This window comes from Nannospalax galili, unplaced genomic scaffold (assembly GCF_000622305.1).
Source record: "Nannospalax galili isolate Female #2095 unplaced genomic scaffold, S.galili_v1.0 scaffold490, whole genome shotgun sequence".
Classification (NCBI taxonomy): domain Eukaryota; kingdom Metazoa; phylum Chordata; class Mammalia; order Rodentia; family Spalacidae; genus Nannospalax; species Nannospalax galili.
The window spans coordinates 2745095-2772071 of record NW_008329666.1 but is presented as its reverse complement, the minus strand read 5'-3'; the positions used below and the strand labels follow the sequence as shown (position 1 = coordinate 2772071).

Genomic DNA, 26977 nt, shown 5'->3' with positions numbered 1-26977 from the left:
TTTTAAAAAAAAAAAAAAAGACAGGGTCTCATTATGTAGCTCAGGCTGGCTTTGAAATAGATCTACCTGTCTCTGCCTCCAAGTACTGATATTAAAGGAGTACATCACCATGCCCAACCTATAGAATGGTTTTTGTAGATGCAGTTAAATGAAAGCTCTCTGAGGTACAGTGTCATAGTATAATTCTTTAAAAAAGTTTTTTTTTTTTTATTGAACTTTTGTGGTTTTCATATACTGTGCTTTGATGGTATTTAGATCCTATCCCCATCTCCCCTTATTGCCCCCTACCCAATTTGATGTGCTCTCTCTCTCCATATATATGGCCTGTAGAGTTTACTTTGTTTCCCCAATTACTCTGCAGTATGAGTCCATCCACTGGAGCCTGGTTAACTTGCCAAGTCCCATCCTTGAAGGAAACCGTCTCTGCCCCTCCCAGCAGTCATCTGTTGACACAGATTCCTTAGGTGGGGTTGGAGTGTTTTACTCACTTTTACCACATACTTACCTAGTCTTCCTGGACTGTGACAGTTTCACTGACTTTCCGTGTTTATCGGCACCTAGAGTCTGAAGGAGGATGGGCTAAGACCCCATAGATATTCTTCAGTCTGGGTTTGTAGGTGTTTTTTGCATGATTAGACTAGGGTTATGTGTTTTCAATGTCTGTCTTGTCACATCATATCAAGGACCATGAGAATCACTGGGGATGTGTGATTGCATTAGTCTTTGCCAGGTTTTTCTGTGTCAACAGAGCCACTGTTTTTTCATTTCATACTGTACTTGGGAAGCAGGCCATTAAGTCTCACCCACCCTCTGTAGTGAAGGTCACGAATCAAGCTGCATGCCCTGGAGAGAGGGATCTACAATTCTTTGAGTAGAACTGTTCTGTAAAGATTTTTGTTTGTTATTTTTTCGTGTCAGTATGGATTGTGAGCATTTCTTATTAAATTTTGGGTTATAAGCCAGTGCTTTTCCTTGACTGGTTCAGATTGTTCCACCTTTGGAAGTGCTGTCAGGTTTACTATTGTGTACCTGCTTTTCCAGCACTCTTCCTTGACTGGTTCAGATTGTTCCACCTTTGGAAGTGCTGTCAGGTTTACTATTGTGTACCTGTGTGTGTGTGTGTGTGTGTGTGTGTGTGTGTGTGTGTGGTGTAGGTATATGGATGTATGTGCAGTGTGAGTACATGTAGGCGTAGGTATATGCATGTATATACAGTGCCCAGAAGAGGGAATCAGACCCCACTGAGCTGGAGTTAACAGGCAGTTGTGAGCTGCCCATTGTAGATGCTGGGTACCAAATTTGGGTCTGCAGCAAGTGCACATAAACCACCAAGCCATCTCTCCAACCCCAACGCTTTATTATTTACGTTTGGAAAGTTTTTTTTTTTTTTTTAACCTAAAAAAATTATGTAGTGTACATGAGTGTTTTGCCTGAGTTAATGTAAGTTCTGTGTCGTACAGTGCCCACAAAAGTCAGAAGAAGGTGTAGGATCCCCTGGAACTGGTGTAATGGACTGTTATTAGCTGTCATGTGTGTGCTGGGAGCTGAACCCAGGTCCTCCAAAGAGCAGCCAGTGCTCTTAAGCTCTGAGGCATCTCCCTAGTCCCCTATATTTGGAGGTTTTGTTTTCTTGTGGTGCTAGGATTGAGTTTGGGCTTTGCAACATGCCAGACAAACACTTTACCACTGAGTTACAGTCCCAGCATCCTCTTATTACCTGGTATAAGGTACTCTAGGCTTCACATTTATTTTCCTTACCCCAGCCCTAGAATCATACATTTCTCTTGAATCATTCATTTCTCTAAGAAACTCTGGTTCTTTTTTTTTAAATTGGAAGAATGCTACTAATTACTTTTATGTGTGTGAGTATATTGCCTGCAAGTATGTAAGCACACCTATGTGGTGCAATGCCTATGTAGGTCAGAAGAGGGCATTGAATGGCCTGGAACTGGAGTTACAGATGGTTGTTAGTTACCATATGGGTGGAAGAGCAACCAGTGCTCTTAACCACTGGGCCGTCTCTCAAGTCTGACACTACAGGGTTTTCTTTTGGCTTCTTTCTCACTTATTTGTAACTTCTCTGAGCTTGAGAAACTTCCTTTCTATCATCCATTTACTTTTGAGCTCCATTACGTGTTTACAACAGTTTAAAATTTTTGCACCTGTACCTCTGTAAGGAATAAATTCACCAATGGTAGTACAGTATTTATTACAGTGTGTGTCATCTTTTATCTCTAGCCTTCCAGATTTACGTTTTTACGTAGGAGGCCCCTTTCTTGCCCACTGGCAGCTATTGGAACTCAGAAGGCCTCAGCTCCCATCAGTCTTTCTGAGTTGATTGCCCTTGTCCTTTTCTGAGGCTACAGAAATGAATTCTGTCATGGTGAAACATAGGTGAATAATTACCAGTGAGGTACAAGGTTTCAAAGGTGAACTTCCTGGAACAGGATGTGTTATTTATCACTCTGAATGCCAAATACAGCTTCTTTATTTTCTGCAAGTTTGCAAATCAGCCTATATAGCACATGGGCTTTGTGTGCTTTCTTCACCTTGCGCTAGTGTAACAGTCTTGCAGAGACTCTAGTGCGTCCCTCCTTTTACCCAGAACCCCTTTTTCTTTGGCTTCCTGAATATGCCCACAGTTCTCCAAAACCCACTTTCAATATACGTATCCTTCTAGGTTCTTCTGTTTCTTCCGTTAATTCATACTTTTGAAGTAAAGACCTTCCAGGAAAGCCAGTCCCAATTGTAGAGTAAAATGTATTTGGCCAAATACTGAAATCTTTTTTATTTTTATTTTTGGTCTTTTGGAGACAGGATCTCCCTGTAGCCCCAGCTGTCCTGGAACTCACTATGTAGATCAGGCTGGCCTTGAACTTACAGAGATCCGCCTGCCTCTGCCTCCCAAGTGCTGGGATTAAAGGCGTGCACCACCACGCCCAGCCCTGAAATCTTTTTTTTTTTTTAAATTTTATTAAATTTTTTATGTGTATAGTGTTTTTGCCTTAATGTATGTAAGTGCACCACATGTGTAGTACCCACGGAGGCCAAAAGAGGGCATCAGAGCCCCTGGAACTGGAGTTAGGGACAATTGTTAGCCACCATGTAGATACTGGGAATCAAACCTGGGTTTTCTGGAAGAATAGCAAATGTTCTTAACTGGTTAGCCATTTTTCCAGTCTCCCAAATACTGACATCTTCAATCTACATTTATAAACTTAAATTTGAGGGAGTAAGTCCTCTAGTATCCAAACTTTTCTGAGAACCATGAATTTTAAGAACTTTCAGATTTAATTTTTCACAGTCAGGATCTTTCGAATTCCAAGATAGGGATCCCCCAGAGCTGTGCTTGCTTTCTAGTTCAGGAAATGGTTTAAAATAGCTGCTTTGAGCTGGGCGTGGTGGCGCACGCCTTTAATCCCAGCACTTGGGAAGCAGAGGCAGGTGGATCTCTGTGAGTTCAAGGCCAGCCTGGTCTACATAGTGAGTTCCAGGACAGCTGGGGCTACAGGGAGACCCTGTCTCAAAAAACGACCAAAAAAAAAAAAAAAGCTGTTTTATACTAATGTTGAAATATTCCTAGAGAGTAAATGTGTTTCTTTGAATCTGAAGTCTAGGGCATGTTTGGAAAGGATTCAAGAATTGGAGGATTTGCTTGCTAAGGAGAAAGACAACTCTCGTCGTATGCTGTCTGACAAAGAGAGAGAGATGGCAGAAATAAGGGACCAGATGGAGCAGCAGTTGAGCGATTACGAGCAACTCCTTGATGTGAAGCTTGCCCTGGACATGGAGATCAGCGCTTATAGGAAACTCCTAGAAGGCGAAGAGGAGAGGCAAGAAACTCGGGAGTCACTCTGCCTGACAGTCTAGTTTTTGCCTTCCATTTTTAGGAAGACGAAGCAAAGATTTCTTTTAAAAAGAATGGAGGAAACTGAGTATTTTCTCTGTCATTTATTTTAACACATAGTGATAAAGTAGTGATAGATTTTAGTTTATCATTATTATTTTAAATATTGGGTGGTGTCAGAATGGACTTTTTCCTTTGAGGTTTTAAATGTCCTGTAATTTAATATGTTGTACAATAACAAATTTGCAGAAAGAGACTTTATGTTTATATTCCAAATCTGGTTAGTATATGTATCCTTTTAACACCTCTTCTCAGAAAAGACTTCCCCAGGAGAAGGCGGATGATAAGACTGAAACGGCAATCAGTATTTGTACATTGTGAGGCATGACTGGGGAAGAGTGCACTAAATAGGCAATGGGTGTGGCTGTGTCACAGGCCTCATTCTAATTACCTTGTTTTTGTTTATTTTTCTTGGCAAATCAAATGTTTGTTACTGTGATTTTTGCAGTAAAATTAATGGTGACCACCCAAGCATGGCTAGATTTTATCTTAGTTAAGATGCTTATAGGCATTCTCTAACATTGTAAATTTCTTGTTTAGAAATGCCTGTGAGAGGATAGTTTTGAAAACCTGGGTAAGATTATGTGTTTGTACTCCATTAGCAGAACTGTTTTTTCTTTTTGCTGTGTAGGTTAAAGCTTTCTCCAAGCCCTTCTTCCCGTGTGACCGTGTCCCGAGCATCTTCTAGTCGCAGTGTACGCACGACTAGAGGAAAGCGGAAGAGAGTTGACGTTGAAGAATCGGAGGCGAGCAGTAGTGTTAGCATCGCCCATTCTGCCTCAGCCACCGGGAATGTGTGTGTTGAAGAGATAGATGTTGATGGGAAATTTATTCGCCTGAAGAACACTTCGGAACAGGTCAAAGAATAGACCTATTTTTTTCCAAGCATGGCTTTGCAGGTTAATGGGCTGTTGTGGATAGTAATAGCTCCTTGTATTCCCTGTGGATTCACATAGAGGTTTGCCTCCTGCTCTCCACTTAAATTCATGAAATAAACTAAAAGTCAAAATAAGAGGTTGAGGGAAAGATAAAGTCCTTTGTGGTTTAGAGTAGGATTGGCAGGGGGATGCAGGGGGCACCTGTGTGCCTGGGTTGCCAGTGGAGGTCGAAGGAATTAGTTCTCTCCACCACATACACTCTGGGGATCAAACTCAGGTTGTCATTCTTGGTGGCAAGTGCCTTTACCCACTGAACCCTTTTTATCAGCCTAAAGTTTTCTTTATTCATATTAATCCTTTTTTTTTTTAAAAAAAAATATTATTCTATGCGTGTGTATTGCCTACATGTTTATAAGTATACCTGTGTTGTGCCATGCCCATGGAGGTCAGAAGAGGGCATTGCAATCTTTGGAGCTGGTGTTACAGTTGTTAGCCACCATGTGGGTGCTGGGAATTGAACCCGGGTCCTCTGCAAGAGCAGTCAGCACTGTTAACTGCTGAGCCATCTCTCTATCCCTTTATTAATAGTTCTTTATAGAGTTTATGTATCCATGTTCCTGGGCCCTTGTCTCCCAACCTGGCAGTTTGTCATTGTGGCCTTCCCAGAGATGAATTATATGTCTTTTCCCTAGCCAAATACATGGAAAAGTTGCAGCTATTAATAAATTTATGAGAAAAGGAAGTATGAGTGAGTGCAGGCTCACAGTATGCTGAAGGAATATTTTTCCTCTCAAAATAAATGAAGAAATGCTAATGGTCTGGTTTATATAAAAACATTAATGGCATGAAGCCCTATCTTGTTTTTATGAACATAAAATATCCATAGAAGGGATCCAGAAGTTTACAGCTGGGTCTTTAAAGAGCTCAGTAGTTCTGATGGAGCTATGAAGGTTTAGGATGATGGGGGAGGAAGACTTGAAGCATGTGGTCAGGGTCTGTGAAAAATTGTAAAATTACTTCCTTTCTCATCAGAGTTAATATAGCTGTCTTGCAAACAGTTCTGATATTGAAGAATTTGGAAAGCTAGGCACAGTAGCTTCCTCTCCGAAAGCACAGCAGCCAGGGATGGAGCTGATGGGGCTGACCTCAGCCGGCTTCCCACCCGTGCTTCAGAGTGAAGCCTAATTACTTTACCATCTACCTTTCATCTATCATGTATCAGGTGGCTCTGGAGTTGATAGTGATGCCTAGGTCTGGCTCATTGCTTCTTCATGTTGAGCACCTTAAGGTAACAGCTAAATTTGGGCAAAGGTGGCACAGATGCTGGAGAAAAAAAGAGCAAATGTTCCTCCTTGCCTTGCTCAGCCATAAGTGCCTGCATCTCAAAAATGAAGGCCGCCAAATCTGAAGTGTTTCTGTTCATGCTGATAGCTAAATTGTGTTGTAAATATGAATGATTTAACTGATTTAGCAGTGAATGTGATTCTTTGTTTTGGTTTTCATTTTTCCCCTAGTTTTATCCTCTTTAAAATTCAGACCCTTACTTGTTAACTGCAACATTGTTGAAGTTACTATTTTGCTGAATGTCAATCATGTTTTGTTTCCGTAGTAGGAAATTATGAATCATGGGATGACATCCATGGAGCTTCCTTAACTTTTAAGAGCTTATATGAATTCATGAGCTTGATTATTTCATAAATTTCTGTGCTTTTGGAGTAACCTTGTTACATTGTGTTTTGTGAATAGGATCAACCAATGGGAGGCTGGGAGATGATCAGAAAAATTGGAGACACATCAGTCAGTTACAAATATACCTCAAGATACGTGCTGAAGGCAGGCCAGACTGTCACTGTAAGTGAATTACATCGTCATTTAATTTAACTTCATTGTCTTGAGTTATAGATAAAATAGTTAAAAGGAAAGTTTGGCCTAAAGAGAAGCATTTTAGAAATGTGCTCTAAAACATCTTTGACATCAGTAAGGCATTATGCTTGTTATTAAAGATTTTTAAGGGGCTGGAGAGATGGTTCAGCAGTTAAGAACACTGATTCTTCTTTCAGAAGACCCAGGTTCGAATCCCAGCACCCACATGACACCTAACTGTCCGTAACTCCAGTCCCAGGTGATCCGACAACCTCATCTGTCTTCCGAGGGCATTGCACGACACAGATGCACTTACCTACATGCAGGCAATACACGCATATACATAAAATAAAAATAATAAATAAAATATTTTTAAAAAGAAAAAAGAAGAAAAAAGATTTTTAAAATTCTGCCTTAAGAGTGCCGAAAAGAACTGATAGACCTTTGCAGTATTTTATCTTGTCTGTTCCAGTAGATTTCAAATAGCTGTCTTGGCCAACCCTTGCAGCTTAGTGTAATTCAGGAGGCGCTACTCAAGTGTGAGGAACTATTAGGAGTTAATACCAGCATGCTTCTAAAACAGTGGTTACATTGCTTTGGCTGGCTTTAATGTTTTAATCTCTTAGTTCTCATAGCTATTGGAGTAGGGGCCTGTATTTTTTTTTTTTTTCAACTTTTTTTTTTTATTTGGTCTTTTTGCGAGGGTCTCCCTGTAGCCCCAGCTGTCCTGGCCTGGAACACAGTTTGTAGATCAGACTGGCCACCTGCCTCTGCCTCTGCCCCCTGAGTGCTGGGATTAAAGGTGTGTATCACCATGCCTGGCTTTTTAAAAAAAATTTTCAAAACACTTTATTGATAATTTCACACATGCATATAAGGTGTTTTGATCAAATATAAGCCCACTCTCTCCCCTCCAACACCTCCCATATTTCCCCATCGCTTTTTTTCTGACAACTTTGCGTACCCATCCTTCTTTCCTTCCTTCCCTCCCTCCCTACCCCCCCTTCCTTCTGGCTTTTTGCTACTCTAAGCTTATCCCCCTCTGAAGAGGTAACCCTAAAATCTTTTAGGGATTAGATGAGTGCTCCCAAATACTTCTGTCATTTTTGGCCTTTGAAACAGAGTATGTTGCTAAGAGGCCCAAGGACATTTTGACTTCTACCCAAGACACTGGCTACTTTTCTTCGGGGCCTTTTTTTTTTTTTACCCTAACTGCCTAGCCAATTCCTACGTCCTATTCTTATCACACCATCCTCTGAAGAGGTTACCCAAATTGCTGATAGTGAATCAGAACGCAGACTACTCTGGCTTCTTCCATACTGAACAGGGACACAGGGTGAGGCAATTGGAGTACCGCTTCAGTTGGTCTATCTAAAAAACTCCCAGATTGCGTAACTCTTACCTGTAGGGGGGAAAGAAAGTCCTTGACTGGTGAATAGGAGATGTGAAGGAGAAGTAAAGGCAAGAGTAATTAGCATTCCAAGTTCTAGACAGGGAACCAGAAGAAAGTCGGAGCAGGACAAATTTCAAATGTTCATACGAGAGTCCATTGGGAGTTCTTGACGAGAGTTTCCAAAAAGCATCTCTCTATTGGGCTCCTCCTCATTTTTCTTTTGTCTGCCAAGGCTGGACTTGAGAGTGATGGATTCAAGATTTGCTTTCAGGTATTTTGATTTGTTGTTGTTGCAGTGGTTAGAATCAGTGTCAGTTCCCTCTCAAAGGCTTCTAGATAAGGGGAGAAAACAAATTTATACATCTACTATTTAGAACGATAGTAGGTTGTCTCCCTTAGCTACAGGTGGGCACTACAGTATTGCAGACCAAGATTGGAAGTCTTACATCTGAGCAGCACTTTCTGATTAAGAACAAAATCATCAATGAGAAATAATTATCTAACTTTTTATATAGACTTAAGCCTAATGTCTGGGAAGTGTAATCCCTTGAACCCTTAAAGAAATACACTGATTACTCTTTGGTTATACTTTCCTTTTGGGTGTTTAAGACCCTATAGTTGGCCCACATAAATCAATTTATTTTTACACTTAAGGTCATTTGAGGATCTGTTCCTCAGGGGTCACAATGGGCTTGGGAGGAGCCCCTGGCTCCTTTCTTTTACCAGTTCCGCCTATGTGAAGATAAGTCAAAGGTCCTGCTCGACCATGTCTGGCTTCACTTGGAAGCATGAATGAGATGTTTCCTCTGAGTTGATCCAATTTGTAGACTGGACACTGGTTCAAGTCCATCTCGTGGGATCTCCATGTCCTCCCTGAACAAGAGGACAGGTGACCCTCCACAGTTACAGGACATTTTGAGAGATGATGTTCCATCATCTTCTGGAACTTAGTCTACCTTGGAGGGCAAGGGGCAAAAACTGTCCTTTAAGGCCCTCTGACCAGATTAGTATAGGGGCCTGTATTTCTAACAAAGGTCATTAGGCAGATGTAGTTGGCTGTACATGCCTGTAACTTGGGAGGCTGGGGCACAGCTGGGGTTGAAGGCCACCCTGGGCTACATAGAAGGAGTGGTTCCCCCCTTCAAAGAAAAAAATCCTAGGGGGGATTGAAGAGTAGTGTTTAAGAGCACTTGTCGCTCTTCCAGAGGTCCAGAGTTGGATTCCCAACACCCATTGGGTGGCCCACAGCTGCCTGTAACTCGAGCTTTAGGGGTCCTCTGCTGGACTCTGTTCACCCACACAAAAGTACCCATATTTGCAAACATGCGCATCACTAAAGATAAAATATATCTCTGAAAAAGCCCTCTTGCTGGACTTGGTGGTGTATCCCTTTAATCCCAGCACTTGGGAGGCAGAGGTTGGCAGATCTCTGTGAGTTGGAGGCCAGCCTGGTCTACATAGTGAGTTCCAGGCCAGATGGGGCTGCAGGAAGACCCTGTCTCAAAAAGACCAAAAAAACCCCCTTTGTGTGGTGATAGGCACATTGGTGTGCATGTTTTATACAGACTAATGTGATTTTGGCATAATTTCTTTTCTTTTGTCTTTTTGACATAAAATATATACACATATAATAAAAGCAAACACAAAATTTAAATACCTATTTTAAGCATATTTATAGTCTTTCCTTCCCTCTCTGGACCCCCCTCCCCTTCTTTCTTTTTGAGACGGAATCTCTCTGTAGCCCTGACTAGCCTGGAACTCACTATGTATACCAAACCGGCCTCAAACTCATGGAAATGCTCTGTCTCCTGAGGACTGGGATTAAAGGCGTACACGACCACCTGGTTCCCTCTTTAAAGACAGGGTCTCACTCTGTTCCCCAGATTGGCCTTAAACGTGATCACAGTTCTGCCTTAGCCTCTCACATGTTTATAAATCTGATGGATAAAAACTTTAATGTTTAAGATCAAAGGCTCTAAATGCATGTTAGAACTCCTTTAAAGTATATGGAGCTTTGACATCACTCTTTGAAAATAGCAGGTGTTAATTTTGTAATAACAGGTGAAAATGAGAACAAATATTCTAACAATTCTCTTTATTCCTCTATTATAGTGAGAGAAAATTGCTTAGTCCCATTATGTTTTAGGGAAGCTGAAAAATATATTTAAAAGAATGTGGTATTTTATTTCAGAAGGTTTAGATTTGAATATGCTCTATCTCTCATTATGTCAGTCTTCTGCTTTATCCACTGGCTTCTACCCCCAGGGACTAAAGAGCTAGCTCATAGGTGGTTGTGTAGAGCTCAGCTGTCATCTAAGAAAATGTAGTGGTTTTTCGTCAGTAGCTCACATTAAATGTGATTAAGCTCTTGGGACACAGTAGTGATAGACATCTATCTTCCTTCCTCCTTTCCTTCTTTTTTTTTTTTTTTGGTCTTTTTTTTTTTTGCGGCAGTTCTCCCTGTAGCCCTAGCTGGCCTGGAACTTGCCATGTAGACCAGGTTAACCTTGAACTCACAGAGATTCACCTGCCTGTGTCTTCTGAGTGCTGGGATTAAAGGCTGGTATGATAGAGATGTTTCTATAAAACTGTAAGGCAAAAACAAAGATAAAGTTTAGAACTCTGGAACAGAGATGAAATTTTTAATACATATGTAAATTAAAAAATTTTTCTTGGCATGTTTAAAAACTTACAAAGGTAGGAAATTAATCTTGGAAAAGAAAAAAATGTATAGTCTTTTTTGAGACAGGGTCTTTTAGTAGCTCCAGCTGACCTGGAACTTACTATGTAGACCAGGCTGGCTCATTCTTATAGAGATCCACCAGTGTCTGCCACCTGACTATATTTTACTCATTGTTCAGAATATCATTTCAACACAAATTATTAATAGGGTATGTTAACTTTTTTTTGATAAGTCTTTGAACTCGGGTATGCATAGCATGGTTCTTATATGACTAGCCACACTCAGAAGCCTCATGTAGCTGCTATATTGAACATTTCTAGGAAATAGTTTTAGGGCTGAAATACCCAGTAAGGCACTGTTTTTTTTTTGTTTTGTTTTGTTTTGGTTTGGTTTTGTTTTTGTTTTTTCCTGGTCTTTTTGAGACAGGGTTTTCCTGTAGCCCCAGCTGTCCTGGAACTCACTATGTAGACCAGGCTGGCCTTGAACTCACAGAGATCTGCCTGCCTCTGCCTCCCAAGTGCTGGGATTAAAGGCATGTGCCACCACACCACACCTGGCTATTTTAGTATTATTAACCTCAAACCAGCTATGTGATTCCTTATAGATAGTGAAAAGTATTGCAAGACATTAGAAACAGAAAACATTTCACACGGTCTGAAAGTTGGCCCAGGTGCTGTTATGATTTTCAGTTTCTTCTTGGTAAATGCCCTTTTCCATTTGTAATGTTTATGGAAGATCTGGATACTTAATGAGAGTATCTTGGAAAGACTTTTTTTTAGTTAATTTTTTTATATGTATGAATGTTTTGCCTGCATGTGTATGTAAGTGCACCATGTGTGTACAGTGCTCACAGAGACCAAAAGAGGGCATCGGCTCTTCTGGAACTAGAGTTATGGGTGGTTGTTAGCTGCCATGTGGGTGCTGCAAACCAAATCTGGGGCCCTCTGCCAAAGCAGCTAGAGTGCTTGCCTGTTAAGCTCTCTCTAGCCCTGGAAGGGGTTTTTCTTAATGAGGAGAGTCGTAGACTTTCTCATTATAAGTAAGCTTGTGTTTGTCATTTCCAGCTTTCCTTTGAATTGTAGTCTTTGGTATTCCATAACCAGTTATTGATTTACACATATTTCTACCCATTCTCATATTTTTTTATTTATTTTTTTTTTGTATAGGATTTGGACTGGTTGTATCATTGCTTCTGAGGACACTGGGTCTATAGAAGTATAGTAATTTGTCTGGGTTTATAGCTAGGTGTTAGGTTTCATCTTTAAAATTTGTGTTTGTGTCTCCTCGCTCACTTGTGTGAGTTTATGTGTACTATGTGCATGCAAGTGCCCACAGAGGGAGTTAGGCCCTCTAGAACTGGAGTTAAGGAAGTTTTGAGCTGCCCAATTCGGGTGCCGAGAGCCAATCAGGTCCTCTGTAAGAACAGTATGCTTTTAACCGCTGAGCCATCTCTCCAGTCCCCTATACCTAGGATTTCTAATTGCCAATTTTCCCTATTCTGCCTGTTTTCTTTTGCCAAGAAAGACATTAAAAAATATGACAGAATTTTCATGCTGATGAGGGAAATATCATTATTTTCTTTGGCCTATTTCAGTAGCAGTTCTATTTCCCCTTGAGCAATGTGGGGGCAGGATATCCATTTCCTTCATTCTTTGTGAAGTGTAATTGCAGACATTCTGGGCTACTGTGACCTGGGCTACTGTGACCCGATCTCTGATGAGCATGTTTTCCTGTAAGCAGACTGTCTGCTACAGGTCAGCCTTCAACTAAGAGGAATGATGCTCTCCCAATGAGGAATGACCCCCATAGCCTGCAGGGTACTGATTGCTAATGTTGCTGTTGTTGAGTGAGCCATCTCCTGTGTATTGGTGGTCACTCTCCAGAGCAATCTCACCTGGTACAGGAACCATGTTGCCCTATTTTTGTAGATGAAGAAAGTAGAAAATTTGTTCTAGATCAGCTGCTGTGTAGAATAGCTAAACTGGAGTGTGGACAGTCTTATTTCAGGAGCTCATACATCCATATATTTGCTTGTCATCTGGGGAAACTTGTGCTGACAGAAACTCTCTAAGTTCTCATGACCACATACAGCTATTCTGTAGCAATTCCAAAGCTGGGACAAATTCTTAGACCTAAAAGTTGAAATCTTGTCATGTTGCTGAATTTGTCTTATGTCAGAGTGAGGCTCTGGATGTACTGATGTCCTTTCTCTTTTCCAGATTTGGGCTGCAAATGCTGGTGTCACAGCCAGTCCTCCCACTGACCTCATCTGGAAGAATCAGAACTCCTGGGGCACTGGTGAAGATGTGAAGGTTATATTGAAAAATTCTCAGGGAGAGGTATGGCAGTTCTGTCAGGACCAGTACCATATCCATTTCTCCTAGTCTCACTGTACAAGTATGATTTCTAATCAGAAGTCCGATGGCAATGTGAGATAACAATGGTGTCAGTCAGATGGCGGCTGTTAAGCTGTGCACACTGAGTGAATGGGAAGTTCATATTTGAGGAGTAAATGAGGTCTTCATAGGGCATTAGCACAGGCCCACAGGTTGGATTTCTTCCTTGTCAGGCCTTGTCTACACTGTACATTGACTTTGTGACTGAACAATTTCACCCCTGAATGTTCTCATGTTAAAAGATTTTAGTGAGACAAATGATAAAATATGAAAGACACATTTCTTGGAATTGCTTCAACACTATCTGATGTAGTAAATGCTTAAATTATTACCCTTACTAACTCTTAGTACTCATGAAAGTAAGTTTAAAGATTATGGATTGTCTATCTGTTGGTTTATATGCTTTCAATATGTCAGTCCTAGAATTCTTGTCAACCTAATTTCCTCCATTGGCATGTGAGGTACATGCATGCTACCCACCCCGACCCCGTCACTATCTGTTAGTCTTAGAAATATTACTTATAATCAAGTAGCTACAGCTGCTTTGGGGCTATTCAGAATGTGAGTCAATCTTTGATTAGAAATCAGTGGTCCCTCTGCTGCGGTTGCTTAAGCATATTCTTGGGCTGTGCTATGATTTGGGGTAGGTTACACCTCTTGTCACCGTTCTACTTGCAGTGCAGCGTCTTCCTCCACCTTTTCTCCTGTGGGAACTCTAAGTGGGCTTGCAGAGAAGCCCTGACCAGTGCCTCCTTCCTGCTTGTGGCCCCTTCCTGCAGCCTCCAGGCCATCAGGTTCTGCTTGTGACATGAATAGACCTACTTTGAGTCTGAGTGATGCTGAAAGGGATAGGTAGAGTGGTTTCTGACATTAGCCTGCTTGGAAGGCTGGCTGATTGGGAAGTCACAGCTGCTTATTTATTTGGAAAACCCTGAGCTCCTGTTGTATGGCAGGTACTGTGTAGACGTGCAGCAGGAAAGACGCCAGATGTGGGTCCTGCCCTCGTGGAGCTTCCTTTTATTCTAGGGAGGGAGGAAGTCAGCCAGAAAGATAAATGATTTCTGATGAATGCGCTATAAAGAAATGACCTGTAGTGTCTAAGGAGTCACTGAAGAAATTGGTTTTATATAAAGTAGTCAGGGAGGTCTACCTCAGGGAGGTGACACTGAATGTGACCCTAAAAAAGAGAAAACCAGCCATCAAATAGAGAGAGCAAATGTGCCCAGGAAGAGGGCACAACCTGTGCACAGACCTGGAGCCAGGGAAGAGTTCTTTGTTCTGAAGTGAAGATGCTAGAGTAGAGCTGCTAACAGATTGCGAGGGGGAAGGAAGCAGGGACAGAATGCAGGCTCTGGTGAGAGCTGAGATCCGACCGAGTGCAAGTAAGAGGCTGTTGGGATAAGATGAGCAGAGTGAGGAGGGCATCGGCCTTACTGTGTAGGTTCTTTAGGGGACAAAACAGGCAGAGACGAGGCCACCAAAGAAGAGACATAGATGTGGTGCTCTCTAGGTGGGAGAAAAGTCAGCTGACGAAGGGGTGTTTAAGGGTGGACTCGACAGAAGGGGAAGTAGAGGGATGTGACAGACTAGAACTATGTTGATGAGTTTTTTTCCCCTTTAAAAAGATTTTATTTTTTTTAAATTTGTGTATTGCCTGCTTGTAGGTAAGTGCACCCATGTGCAATGCCCGCAGAAGTCAGAAGAGGCAGTCGGATCCCCTGGGACTGGAGTTATAGACTGTTAGCTGCCATGTGTTTGCTGGGATTCGAACCCGAGTCTTCTGCAAGAACAACCAGTGTTCTTAGCTGCTGAGCCATCTCTTCAGCCCCGAGATTTTATTTTTAATTATGTGTATATGTTTGTGTCTGTGCATGTGCATGAGTGCAGGTGCTTGTGAGGTATCAGATCTCCTAGGAACAGGAGTTAGAGGTATTTGTGAGCTGCCCAACCTAGTTGCTTGGAATTGAACCCATGTCTTTTGGAGAGCAAAAGTGCTGATTAGATTATTTGTTTGGATAGCTAGAGGGTTGTCACTGTCCTTCAGTAAGGAAGCTGCAGGGAGGGCAGGCTTGGTGGGAGGGTGGAGAAGGAAGCCAGATGCCACCTTCTGGCTTGCTGGCCGTTTACACTGAGATTAGAGTCAGGCATCCAGATGAAGACATTTATAGACAGGACTTGGGGATGTAGATGGCAAACCCAAGGCAGAAGTGCTTTGAATCCTCAACACACAGGTGGTATTTAAAATTAGGAACTGACTGAAGGCTTGTCAGTAGAGGAGGGAGCTCTAAAAGGAAGTCCTAACATTTTTAGGAATTTTTACAGCAAAGGAAGAAGGTGAAGCAGGAGGAAAACTAGGAGAGCAATGTTGGAAAGCCAAGAGAAAGTGTGGAGGAAGGAGTTGCGGGGGGCGGGTGGTGAAGTTAGTGTCCCTTAGGAGCACCTTCTCTGCCCCTAGAGCACCAACTCAAACCTCCCAAGGTGCTTGCTAGGTGTAGGTGGGGTTTACTCTGACCCTGACCATCATACCCGACACATGAAAGGTTCATTTAGTAGTTATAGTTTGTGTATGTGTCTGAGCACGTGGCGGCCAGAGGTCAGCTTTGGCTATTGTTCTTTAGGAGCCATATACCTTGTTTTGTGAGATAGGTCTTCCTGAGCCTGAGGTCACTGATTAGGCTGTGCTGGCTGCCGGAAAGCTCCAGGGATCCTCCTGTCTCCATCCCTACCAGTAGGATTGCAGGGGCACAGCAGTATTCCCGCCTGCCTGTTTTATGTGGGTACTGGGGATTAAAATCACAACCTCATGCTTGCTTGACAAGCACTTGACTGACTGAGCCATCTCCTCACTCCCAGTAGGAATGTTTAAAAAACCAGACGTGGACCTTTACTTAAGTTCAGAAAAATAAGCTAAATGATGGGAATTTGAGGTGAATAAGAAGCCCTGTTCTTCGCCACCTTCCCATCCTGCACTCACAATAAGCACTGTTTGCTGCGTGGGGAGCTTTCTCGCGTGCATACTGGAAATGAAATGGCATCTGAGTTTTCATTGTACACCTTAGTCCAGTTGGGAGATTTTGGGGATTTGTTTGGACAGTTCATCTCCAAATACAGTCTGGGTTTTCAGGGTAGTGGGGGAATGTGCACCTAGTGCCAGTAAGTTACAAACTGCTCTCCACTGAAGCTCTTGCTCACTTCTGGCCTCACTTCTGGTAGCTCCCCCTGACAGCTGAACTTGGCAGATTGTATCTCTCCCAAAACATTGTTAAAGAGTAATGCTTTGCTCTCCTTCAAAAAACTTCTGTAGAGACACATGGAAATTAATTGTATTTCTGTCAGCCATGAAATGTAGTCGCTACTTAACACCATTTTTCTCCTGTGTGGAAAGGGGTTTCATGTTGGAAGCAGCAGGTATCATGGTGTAGATGTGTCTTGAAGCATTACTACTGATTCATTCTGTACAGGGGACTGAAACTTTCCCTTTGTAATTAAAACACTGAACATTTTTGGGTTGTTTTGCTTATCCAATCTTGCATTCTTGCTAGGTTCTATATGAAGTAACTTCTGTCAAAGATGAGATGAAATACTGTTAGTATGGTTCTTATTTTCTCTGATAATTGCATAAATAACTGGGCTTTTAATCATTTATTTCTGCATGTCCAAGTTCATTTATTTGTAGGTACCAGACTGTATTAGGAATAGTTTATACTTACCATAGAGAGTCGATTTTTGTAAGATTTGTAGGTAAGCAGCTTAAATCACTTTCGTTTTTTATATGCTTTTTCTTGTTGAGATATTAGTACTATTAGAAAATAGTTAAACTGATTTTTAGCATGGGAAATTTGGGGGCTCACATAATAAGAAAATTAGAGGTAGGAGACTTGATGCAGTGGCTTACAGGATCTGGTTCTCCTGCTTGGATTGCTTCCCTCAGAGATGCAGGATAGCTGCTGGCTGCTTCCAGAAGTACATCATCCTATCCCAGTTCTTCTTGTGGGTCATTTCTCCTTGGGAGGTTCCAGCCCTGGGCCTTGGTTTTACTACACCTACTTAGTTACATGCTGTCTCTGAACAGGAAGAGAGAATTGGCCCTTGAAGGCTTTCCTTTGCTAGATTGTTCATGACTCCTGTGACCCACATGTGTTCCATGCTGGAAGACAAGGTTAGACATGAAGGGAATGATGGTAGGTGATTAAAACCAGAAAATAAAAAATAAAGCAGTCTTCTATACTTCTTTGAACTTCTGTGTATATGAATATTACATATTCAGACATACATAGTATGTTTATAGTTGTCTCTGTCAAAAAATACCCCATCAGCTGGTTTCTTTAATGTAAATCCTCTCTGGTGACATCAAGCTCCCGGGATATGAGTGGATAAGAGTCATGAAGAGATAAGTACAGTCAGCTGGTGTCAGTTGGCCCCTGGGAACCCCAAACACATCTGTGTATGGACTCATCTGTGCCCACGGCTTTGAGTGGGGATAGGCCAATGATACTGTTCTGTTCCCTCTCCATTATCTCTCTCTGCCTCTCTTCCTTCTTTTTGAGACAGGGTCTTGCTATGTTACCTCGGTTGGCCTTAAATTCTCTGCAGTCCTCCTGCCTCAGCCTCATGAGTGCTAGGACTGCAAGTGTGCATACGCTGCCACACCCAGTTCAATGATATGTTTACAGGGGAGTACAGCCTGTCACTCAGACTCTGTACCCTTCTGGATGCTTGATTATACTTGGGGACCTTGCTGAGAGTTGGATCTGTGTGTTGGCATCTTGAATACTGACTTCTTTAGGTGTTAAACCTCCCAATAATGTTTTGACTAAAATGTTTAATAATTATTTTCTATCTAGAGTTTTGGACATAAGCTTATTCATTTTCCATATAGGCTGTCTGTATTAAATTAATTGGTTTCCTAATGTTTTCTAATGCAAAGTGCTTGCCAGCAAGCTTACATGTATAGTAGTAGTTAGGTTGAAGGAAGTTGCTATTTTCTAGGCTTCTCGTTGAGGGTGATCGGGAGGCACTCTGCATGCAGGATGTGCACTCTGCTGGAGCACTGGAAGGTAGATTTGCCGTAGGAGTGTTTCTTGGTCTTCCTTCCTCAGTTTAATGAGTTGAGAAAAGCTGGGTGTCTGGCAAAGTTTGTTGAGACTCATTCCTGTTTTATATGTTCCCATTTCCTAGTTGATATCTTGGTTTAAAGATACTGAATTTGAGGGCTGGAGAGTTGGCTCAGTGATTAAGAACACTGGTTGTGGGCTGGAGAGATGGCTCAGCAGTTAAGAGCACTGAATGCTCTTGCAGAGGACCTGGGTTCAATTCCCAGTGCCCACATGATGGCTACAATCCGTCCTTAACTCCAGTTCTAGAGTAATCCAAAACCCTCTTGTGACCTCTGCCTCATTGCACCACACGGGTAAACTCACATACATGCAGGCAATACATGCATACACATAAAATAAAAATAATAAGTAAAATATTAAAAAAAAAAAGTACTGGTTGTTCTTGCAGAAGACCCGGGTTCAAACCCCAGCACCCACATGGCAGCTAACAACTGTCCCTAACTCCAGTCCCAGGGGATCCGACAGCCTCTTTTGACCTCTGTGGGCATTGTGCGACATGGGTACACTACCTACATGCAGGCAATACATGCATACACATAAAATAGAAAAAATTATTTTAAAAAGATACTGCATTTGATGTTTATTCTCATATTACTCATTTGATTAAAACAAACTGACGGTTGTTGTGCAATGTCTGTGTTTGTAAAGAGTGATTTCTCAGAATTGAAGTTTCTGATTGAGAGACCCCCAGAGACCCCCCAGCTTCCTCAGTCCAACTGCTGCACAAATCAAAGTCCCACAAAATCCTCTTACCACCTTAGTTTACAAAATATAGCCTGATGCCTATTTCACATTGAAGCCCCTCTTTGTGACACTGTTTTTAGGGTTTCTTTCTCTTTCATTTTAAACTAGCTAGTCTGTGTTAAATTCCAGATACGTGTTTGCTGAGGTAATTCTGCTGTGGAGTTATCTTTCTTGAATGACCTTCGTACAGGGTACAGGATAAAATAAGTTGCTGGACAGCACTCTAGGGCACGCTTGTTCTCTAGTTGCAGATCATCAGGTTAGCCTTGTGCTTAAAACACTGTAGCATTTGCCCAGGTCAGCATTTTCTCTGGGAAAAGAGTCTGAATTGAGCTTTCTAATAGGAAATGGAAACCGTAGTTACTTTCTGTTGAACCTCTGCAAATACTCGGAGATGTTTCAGTACAGAGTCTATCAGGGCCTCCCTGGTATGTTATTAGCAGTTAGTGCTAATCCATCATGATTCCAGTTCCTTCTAGAGGAGTAAAAGGAGCTTGTCTTTGTCATCCCACTACCCAGGTGGTCCTTGAGGTTGCAACAGCTGGCCTCCAGTACCCTTGTGTTCAGCATTTATTTATTTGACACTTTTATAAAGAATTAATGTGCCCAATCACTTGCACAGAATTCCTAACATTGGAAACTGCCTACCTAGCAGGTATTTCAGATTGGATACCAGTGGCTCCCTGCAGGGAACATGGAAGATCTACTAACTGCTACTACTTGTGCAAAAAATTCACCAGTTTATGCTCCTGATGAACTGGCTTATAAAACACCTGATAGAGGAAATGTTGCTTCTTAAGCAAAGGGAAGGTCCGTCCTTCTGCCGTTGTCTTGTGGTTGTGAGGGTTCTTTTTAACCTTAGTTCTCTTGTTCTTAGGAGGTTGCTCAAAGAAGTACAGTCTTTAAAACAACTGTACCTGAAGAGGAGGAAGAAGAGGAGGAGCCTGTTGGAGTGGCAGTTGAGGAGGAGCTTTTCCACCAGCAGGTATCCCTTCATTGTAATATTTTTGCTTTTAATTTTTATGAACATAATTACCTGCAAACCTGTTGTGTGTTTCCTTTAGATGAATGACTGAGCAGTGGCGGGCATTCCACCTGTCCGGGTGTAAACACACAAGGTGGCGAGTTTGGGTGCTGGTGAAAGGCCACTTACCCTCTTCATTTTTCTCATTCTCTCAAACTTCAGCCTTTGTCTTTTGTTTTCTGTTGTAGATAATGCGTTGTGCTGGACATACCTGTTACTCACATACAAAGGCATGAATTCGGTTCTATGCCTTGAACTTATTTACTGTTGATGTTGAGTTTTGTGAAATTTGTGCTACTAAATTAGAGCAAGTATTTGCATGTAAACTCAAAACAAAAAACAAAGTAATACTAAATTGCTACATTAAATTCCTAATCATTGTGTAATTACAAGATAGTTTAAATGATAGTTTAAGCTTTGGAGAGCCCTTGAAATAAAGAGACTCCAGATTCAGTTTTAACTCATTAAATTTGGAACTATTAATATAACTAATGAGCCCTCAGTTTATACTCTCAAGCTGTTTGAATGTGATCATTAATCAGTCTTTAACCTACCCTGATAACATCTCATCTCCAGATTTATAATCTAGTTGGCCCTGCTTCATTTACCCCAGTCCTGCTCTAAACAGGCATTCTCTCACCCTCTACTTGTGTTGAATTATTTGAGGTGGGTTGCATGAGGTAGAATTTTTAATTTAAATCTGGATGTGTTGTCATTTTGTTGACTTTAAGAACAGGTATGTTATACTTGGCTTTAATGAATAACAAGCATAAGATCGATTTCCTGTCCTTAAAGGAAACATGGTGATTAGAGGTAAAATAACTCTTGAAGACCAGTGATCTACATGAATTTTGGCAGGTCTGACACAGGAGAAGGCTTTCTAGGCCTCTGGTATATTAGAGAAAAGTTCTCGAAAAAGATGCTTGGGTAGTATTTTGAAGGACGGTAAATAATTTGGGTGTTAGAGAAAGAATAGATAACTCTCAGTTGCTTCCTTATTAGTAGAGCACTCCCAAACCTGGTGAGGGGGATGTGGTGGGGGGAGGGCACTTAAAAACTGTTACTTCTTACTTCCCATGACTCTGCGGTTTGACTGGGCTCAGCCAGCTAGTTCTCCGCCAGAAGTTGCATTCAGTTGTAATTTTGGCTGATGTTGGCATTTCCTCTAGGACTTTTACCAGGTTTGTGGGAGAGAGAAAGTGAAATCTGGTTTTAAGCTGATAAAGCCTGAGTTTCCTAGGTTTGTAGCTTCTACACAGTCTGATGCAAAGGAGAAATTAAGAACCATTACCTTAAGCCGGGCACTTGGGAGGCAGAGGCAGGTGGATCTCTTGAGTTCAAGGCCAGCCTGGTCTGCATAGTGAGTTCCAGGACAGCTGGGGCTACAGGGAGACCTGCTTCAAAAAGACCAAAAAAAAAGAACCATTATCTTTCAGAATATTTCTGGGCAAACCGTATTAGGGCTTGAGTCTAGAGCCACTGAGGAAGTAGGTGAATTCAAACTCCTTAAGATTTGTGACAAACTGGGTGTGGTGGGGCATGTCTTTAATCTCAGCACCTGGGAGGCAGAGGCAGGTGGATTTCTGTGAGACCATGCTAGCCTGGTCTGCATAGTGATTTCCTGACCAGCAGGGGCTACAAGGATATCCTGTCATCCCCCCCCCCAAAAAAAAAACCCAAAACTTAAAACGATAAGAGAAAAAGAAGTTAAAGGTTTGAGATTTTGAGCTTGTGTGATCACGGAAAATAGGGATGGCTATGATACCGAAGTTCAGAAGAAAGGGTAGATAGGACAGCTATGAAGTTCATTGAATGATGAATCCAGTGCCCTTGGAATTGCAGTTTTTGGTGACCTTCAAGAAACCAGTTTTAGTCTAGTGAGTTACAAGTCATATGGTTTGAAGGAGTTAATGGATGGAGGCCATTTTGATTTCACATTTGAGGATGAATCCTCTGAAGTGAGGATGTGGAAATTGAAGAGCCAGCTTGTGCTGTGCTGGTGTGATTGTCCAGAGTCCTTTTAGCTACATTTCCCCTCGATAGGCAAGTGCTCTACACTGAACAATGTCCCAGTCCAGCTGTCTTTTAAATTTTTTTATTTAATTTTTGAGGCAGTCTTGCCATGGAGCCTCAGCTGGAATAATATTTGGCAACATTTCAGCTTCAGCTGTGATGGCTCAGTAGTTAAGAACACTGACTGTTCTTGAAGAAGACCCGGGTTCGAATCCCAGCACACACACAGCAGCTAACAACTGTCTGTGACTCCAGTTCCAGGGGATTTGACAGCTTCTTCTAACCTCCGCCAACATTGCAGGACACGGGTGCACTTAACGACATGCAGGCAATACACACATACACATAAAATAAAAATAATAAAATATTAAAAAAAGAAAGAGTTACTTAAAGTTACAATGTTATGTGAGAAATTCTTAGTTGTTCTGTGGACCTAGATTGAATTTTTGTTGTTGTTAAATGTTTTGTTTTTTTAAATAAAATTGTGCAGCTAGAGTTGAGAATCAGTTGTGGAACTTGTTGGAGTATTCTAGGGAAGAAGTCCTTAGTGTCTAAAAAGGGTAAGAAGTGAAAGAGCTCATTTTAAGTTAGATAATGCAGACTTTTGGCAGCACTGTAGTTGAAAGAGTTTGTGTTTTAGAATATTGTAATCTGTTTGCTTCGTACTAACTTTTCCTTCTATTTTTTCCCCCCCTCCTCAGGGAGCACCAAGAGCATCCAATAGAAGCTGTGCCATCATGTAAACCTCTCAATTCGGCTGTCTTCCCCAAGACAGAGAAGCATGGTAATCCTTACCTGTATACAGTGCAGAGCCTTCTCAGAAGCACAGAATATTTTTATATTTCCTTTATGTGAATTTTTAAGCTGCGAATCTGATGGCCTTAATTTCCTTTTTGACACTGAAAGTTTTGTAAAAGATATCCTATCCATACACTTTGTTGCAAGATGTGAATTATTGACACTGAACTAACTGTACTGTTTGGAAAAGGTCCTAATTTTTTTTTTTTTTTTTGATTTTTGTATGTGTGTATGTAATTTTTTTGTTGTTGTTGTTCTTTTAAGAAGGGGAGGGAGGGTAAGTAAACCACTGTCCGGGTTTAATTTGTGAAGATTGCTCTGTGTAGATGGGCAGTCTGCTCTTGATCATTCTTTGCTATATATAAAACGGTGCTGTGAGGGAGGGGGGAAAGTGTTTTTCAATATATTGAACTTTTATATGAAAATTTTTTGTAATAAGCAATCAAGGTTACAAAGTTTTTTTAAACAGAAAAGAGAAGAAACATTTTATAAACAGGCAATATTAACATAACCATCATGTAAGCCCTCTGGAAGGAGGGTTGGCAAAGCTGTTTTCTGGTTGGCTACTTCTTTTAGATTATTCATGAGGGGATTGGGGACTGGCGGGGCTAGGGTGGGGGAAGGGTTTCTCTTTAAGATGCTCTAGTTGTGTTTTTTAAGATAGTGTAACATGCTTAAATTTCTTATGCGACATTAATAAATAAAAAGTTTTAATATTAATCTACTGTCCTTCTTAAAATCCTTTTAGACTGATTTTGACAGGACAGAAATGTTTTCATTTTTCATGACTTAACGTGAACTGGACTTTGATGGGTTTGCAGTTGAGGAGGTGGATAGTTAAGTATTTGATACTCCTCAGTACTCTGTTTTTCAGAACTAACAATAGTAGCAGTAATAGGCAGACACGCTCGCATATTACTATATTATGCTTTTTAGCTTTTGAATAACTTTCAGATTTTCTTCAGGGAAATGCTCTAGACAGTGAGAGAAGGCACTGAGTAGGTGTTCATATTGAAGAAGATAAAGAGTGTTTATTCTTGTTTAAATTAGACAGGGAAAAGAAATTCACTAAAAAACCCCTTCTGAATAAAAACTGAACAGTAACTCAATGATGGGGAATAGAAGAGTGCCCTGGGAGGTGGCTTCTGTGGGGTGATAGCTCAGGTGTCATTGGTTGTGGATTTGAGGGGTTTCTTGTAATTGCTTTAGCAGAGTCAGTTCATCTTGTAGGAACAGAATGTTGGAAGCCTCTCTAGAATACACGGATGATATTTCAGAAGCTAAACTCAATGCCAGTGTTTGCTTTCCTCTTAAAATATTCCTGCAGTAAGCTGTGCAGAGACTACCAGCTTTCATCTGAAAATAACTCACAAAGCCCCAAATTACTATGCTCTACAGATTTACTGCGAATGCTGGTGCTGTTGCAGACACAAGATAAATGCCGGCTTAGAAATTTTGTCTGGTGAAGCAGATAAAATGATAACTTCTCAACACAGATTTATCTCCTGAATAGGAATGCAATACAGAAGATAGCCAAACACAGGCTGGGAAACACTTGCCACAAGATGGGGTTCTTGTCATCACAGTACATTCCAGGCACTTTATGGCCAGATTAATTATGTTAGAAAAATCAGCACTTTTAGATAGGAATTAAGGGGGAAAAAAAAGGCAGTGTAGTACATATTGTGTGATTTGGCTAAACTTAAAAAATTTTAAATCCAGGATTCAATTAACCTAAGTAGTTTGGATCTTCTGACTACTTTCAACAATTGAGCTGCACTGAGCCCACTTTTGCAGAAGTTTGGTGAGTTGAGGACTTTACAGCTGCAGCTGCATCTCCATCAGTGGTGGCTAGCCAGAAGGCATACATGGACACATTTTAAAACACCCATTTTATAAGGAACGTGAGTCCATTTTCTCCCCTTGATTGACTTCCACATTCTATTTTGAACATCATGTTTAGCTTATATTTTTATTCTCCTGATTCTTCTTGACTAAGAAAATGAGGTTATTACTTTGTTGAAAACTGTTTCCTAAGTCCTCTATTCTTTACTCTTGAGTTTTCTTTACTTATATTGAAGTTTCTTTCATATGTTTTAGATTTCTCTGTACTATATTCTTTTTCTTTTAATTTTTACAAAAACTTTACTGAGAATTCATACATGCATATAAAAGGTGTTTTGATCAAATCCATGCCCACTCCCTCCTCTCCAACATTCCCCTCTCTGAAGAGGTAACCCTTTTAAGGATTTGGATACAAGCTCCCAAATACTTTTGACATTTTTGGCCTTGGAACAGAGTATGTTGCTAACAGACCCAAGGACATTTTGACATTTAGCCAAGAAACTGGCTACATTTCTTTGGGGTATTTTTACCCTAACTGCCTAGCCAATTCCTACCTCCTCTTATCATACCTCCTCTGAAGGGGTTACCCAAATTGACAATAGGGAATAGGGATGCAGACTGCTCTGGCTTCTTCCATGCTGAACAGGGACACAGGGTGAGGCAATTGGAGACTCCCAAATTGCATAACTTTTGTCTCTAAAGGGAGAAGAAAGTCATTGAATCATGAATGGGAGATGTAGAGGAGAAGTAAAGGCAAGAGTAATTGGCATTACAAGTTTTAGACAGGGAACTAGAAAAAGTCAGAAGAGGGCAATTTTTCAAATGTTCACATGAGAATCCGTTGGAATTTCTTGACAAGGGCTGCCAAAAACATCCTTCTATTGGGTTCTTCCTCATTTTTCTTTTCCAAGGCTGGACTAGTTGGCTGGGAAGAGTAGCAGGATATTCAGGTGAGGGTCCAGTGACCCTGCTTGGCACTCCTTTAATGAATGAGTACAGCCATCAACAAGCCCAATTGTGACTATGTTTAGTGATCAGACTCAGCCGAAGTCTTGATGATGGTAGTTATTTCATGCAGAAGGGACTGCTGTATAGCATCATCTTATGAAAAGGACCTGGAATTTAAAGGGATTTGGTGCTAGGAGCCACATATGAGGGAGAACATACATCGTTTGTTTTTCTGAGTCTGTATTACTTCACTTAGTATAACAGTTTCTAGATCCATCCATTTACATGCAAATTTCATTGTTTTATCTTTCCTGCTGTATAGAATTCCTTTGTGTAAATATACCACATTTTTGTTAACCACTTGTCAGTTGAGGGACACTTAGGTTGCTTCTATCTCTTAGCTATTGTGAAAAGAGCAGCAACAAACATGGTTGTACAAGTGCCTCTACAATAGGATGAATCCTTTGGGTGTATGCCAAGGAGTGGTATAACCAGGTCATATGATAGGTTCATTTGTAGTTTTTTAAGAGTTCTCCACACTGTTTTCCATAGAGTCTGCACAAGTTTGCAATCCCACCAGCAGTGAATGAGCATCCCCCTTTCTCTACATCCTCGCTAGCATTTGGTATCATTTGTTCTCTTGATCCTAGCCAGCCTGATTGGGGTAAGGTGATACCTTAGGGTGGTTTTTTAATTTGCATTTCCATCATTACTAATGATGTTGAACACTTTCTGAGATGTTTCTTTCTCCATCTTTATTTCTTCCTTTGAGAACACTGTTTAGATATTGGGCTATAGCCCATCTTTTTTTGGGGGGGGTCTTTTTGAGACAGGGTTTCCCTGTAGCCCCAGCTGTCCTGGAACTCAATATGTAGACCAAGATGGCCTCAAACTCACCTGCCTCTGCCTCCCAAGTGCTGGGAGGCATGCGCCACCACGCCCAGCTTTAGCCCATCTTTTAATTGGGTCATTTGGTTTCTCGATTCTTTGTTTTTTGAGTTCTTCATATATTCTGGATGTCAGATCTGTCAGATGTGTCACTGGTGAAGATTTTTTTCCATTTCGTGGGTTTTCTCTTCACCTTTTTGATAATTTCTTTTGCTGTGCAGAAGCTTTTTAGTTTAATGAGGCCTCACTTGTTGATTGCTGACCTTAACTCCTGAGCAACTTCTGTCTGATTTAGAAAATCCTTTCCTACACCTACATCCTGTAAGTTACTGCCAATATTTTCTTCTAATAGTTTCAGGGTTTCCAGTTTCACATTGAGGTCTTGGATCCATTTCGAGTTGACTTTTGTGCAAAGTGAAGGATGAGAATCTAGTTTCATTCTTCTACAGGTCGAGATCCAGTTTTGCCAGCACCATTTGT

General features: G+C 41.2%; 1 protein-coding gene across 2 annotated transcripts in view; it reads left to right on the top strand.

The window, feature by feature from the left end:
- Positions 1 to 22808, top strand: part of Lmnb1 (lamin B1) — a 62045-nt gene extending 39237 nt beyond the window's left edge. Inside the window, exons 6-11 of one of the 2 annotated variants that reach the window (XM_008840982.3) lie at positions 3613 to 3833; positions 4539 to 4764; positions 6532 to 6636; positions 12944 to 13063; positions 19859 to 19966; positions 22720 to 22808. In XM_008840982.3, coding sequence (XP_008839204.1) covers positions 3613 to 3833; positions 4539 to 4764; positions 6532 to 6636; positions 12944 to 13063; positions 19859 to 19966; positions 22720 to 22761 — 822 coding nt within the window. In that variant the 3' untranslated portion in view covers positions 22762 to 22808. The remainder of the gene's footprint in view (positions 1 to 3612; positions 3834 to 4538; positions 4765 to 6531; positions 6637 to 12943; positions 13064 to 19858; positions 19967 to 22719) is intronic. The other variant, XM_029567480.1, reaches the window with a different exon arrangement.
- The last annotated feature ends 4169 nt before the right edge of the window (positions 22809 to 26977 follow it).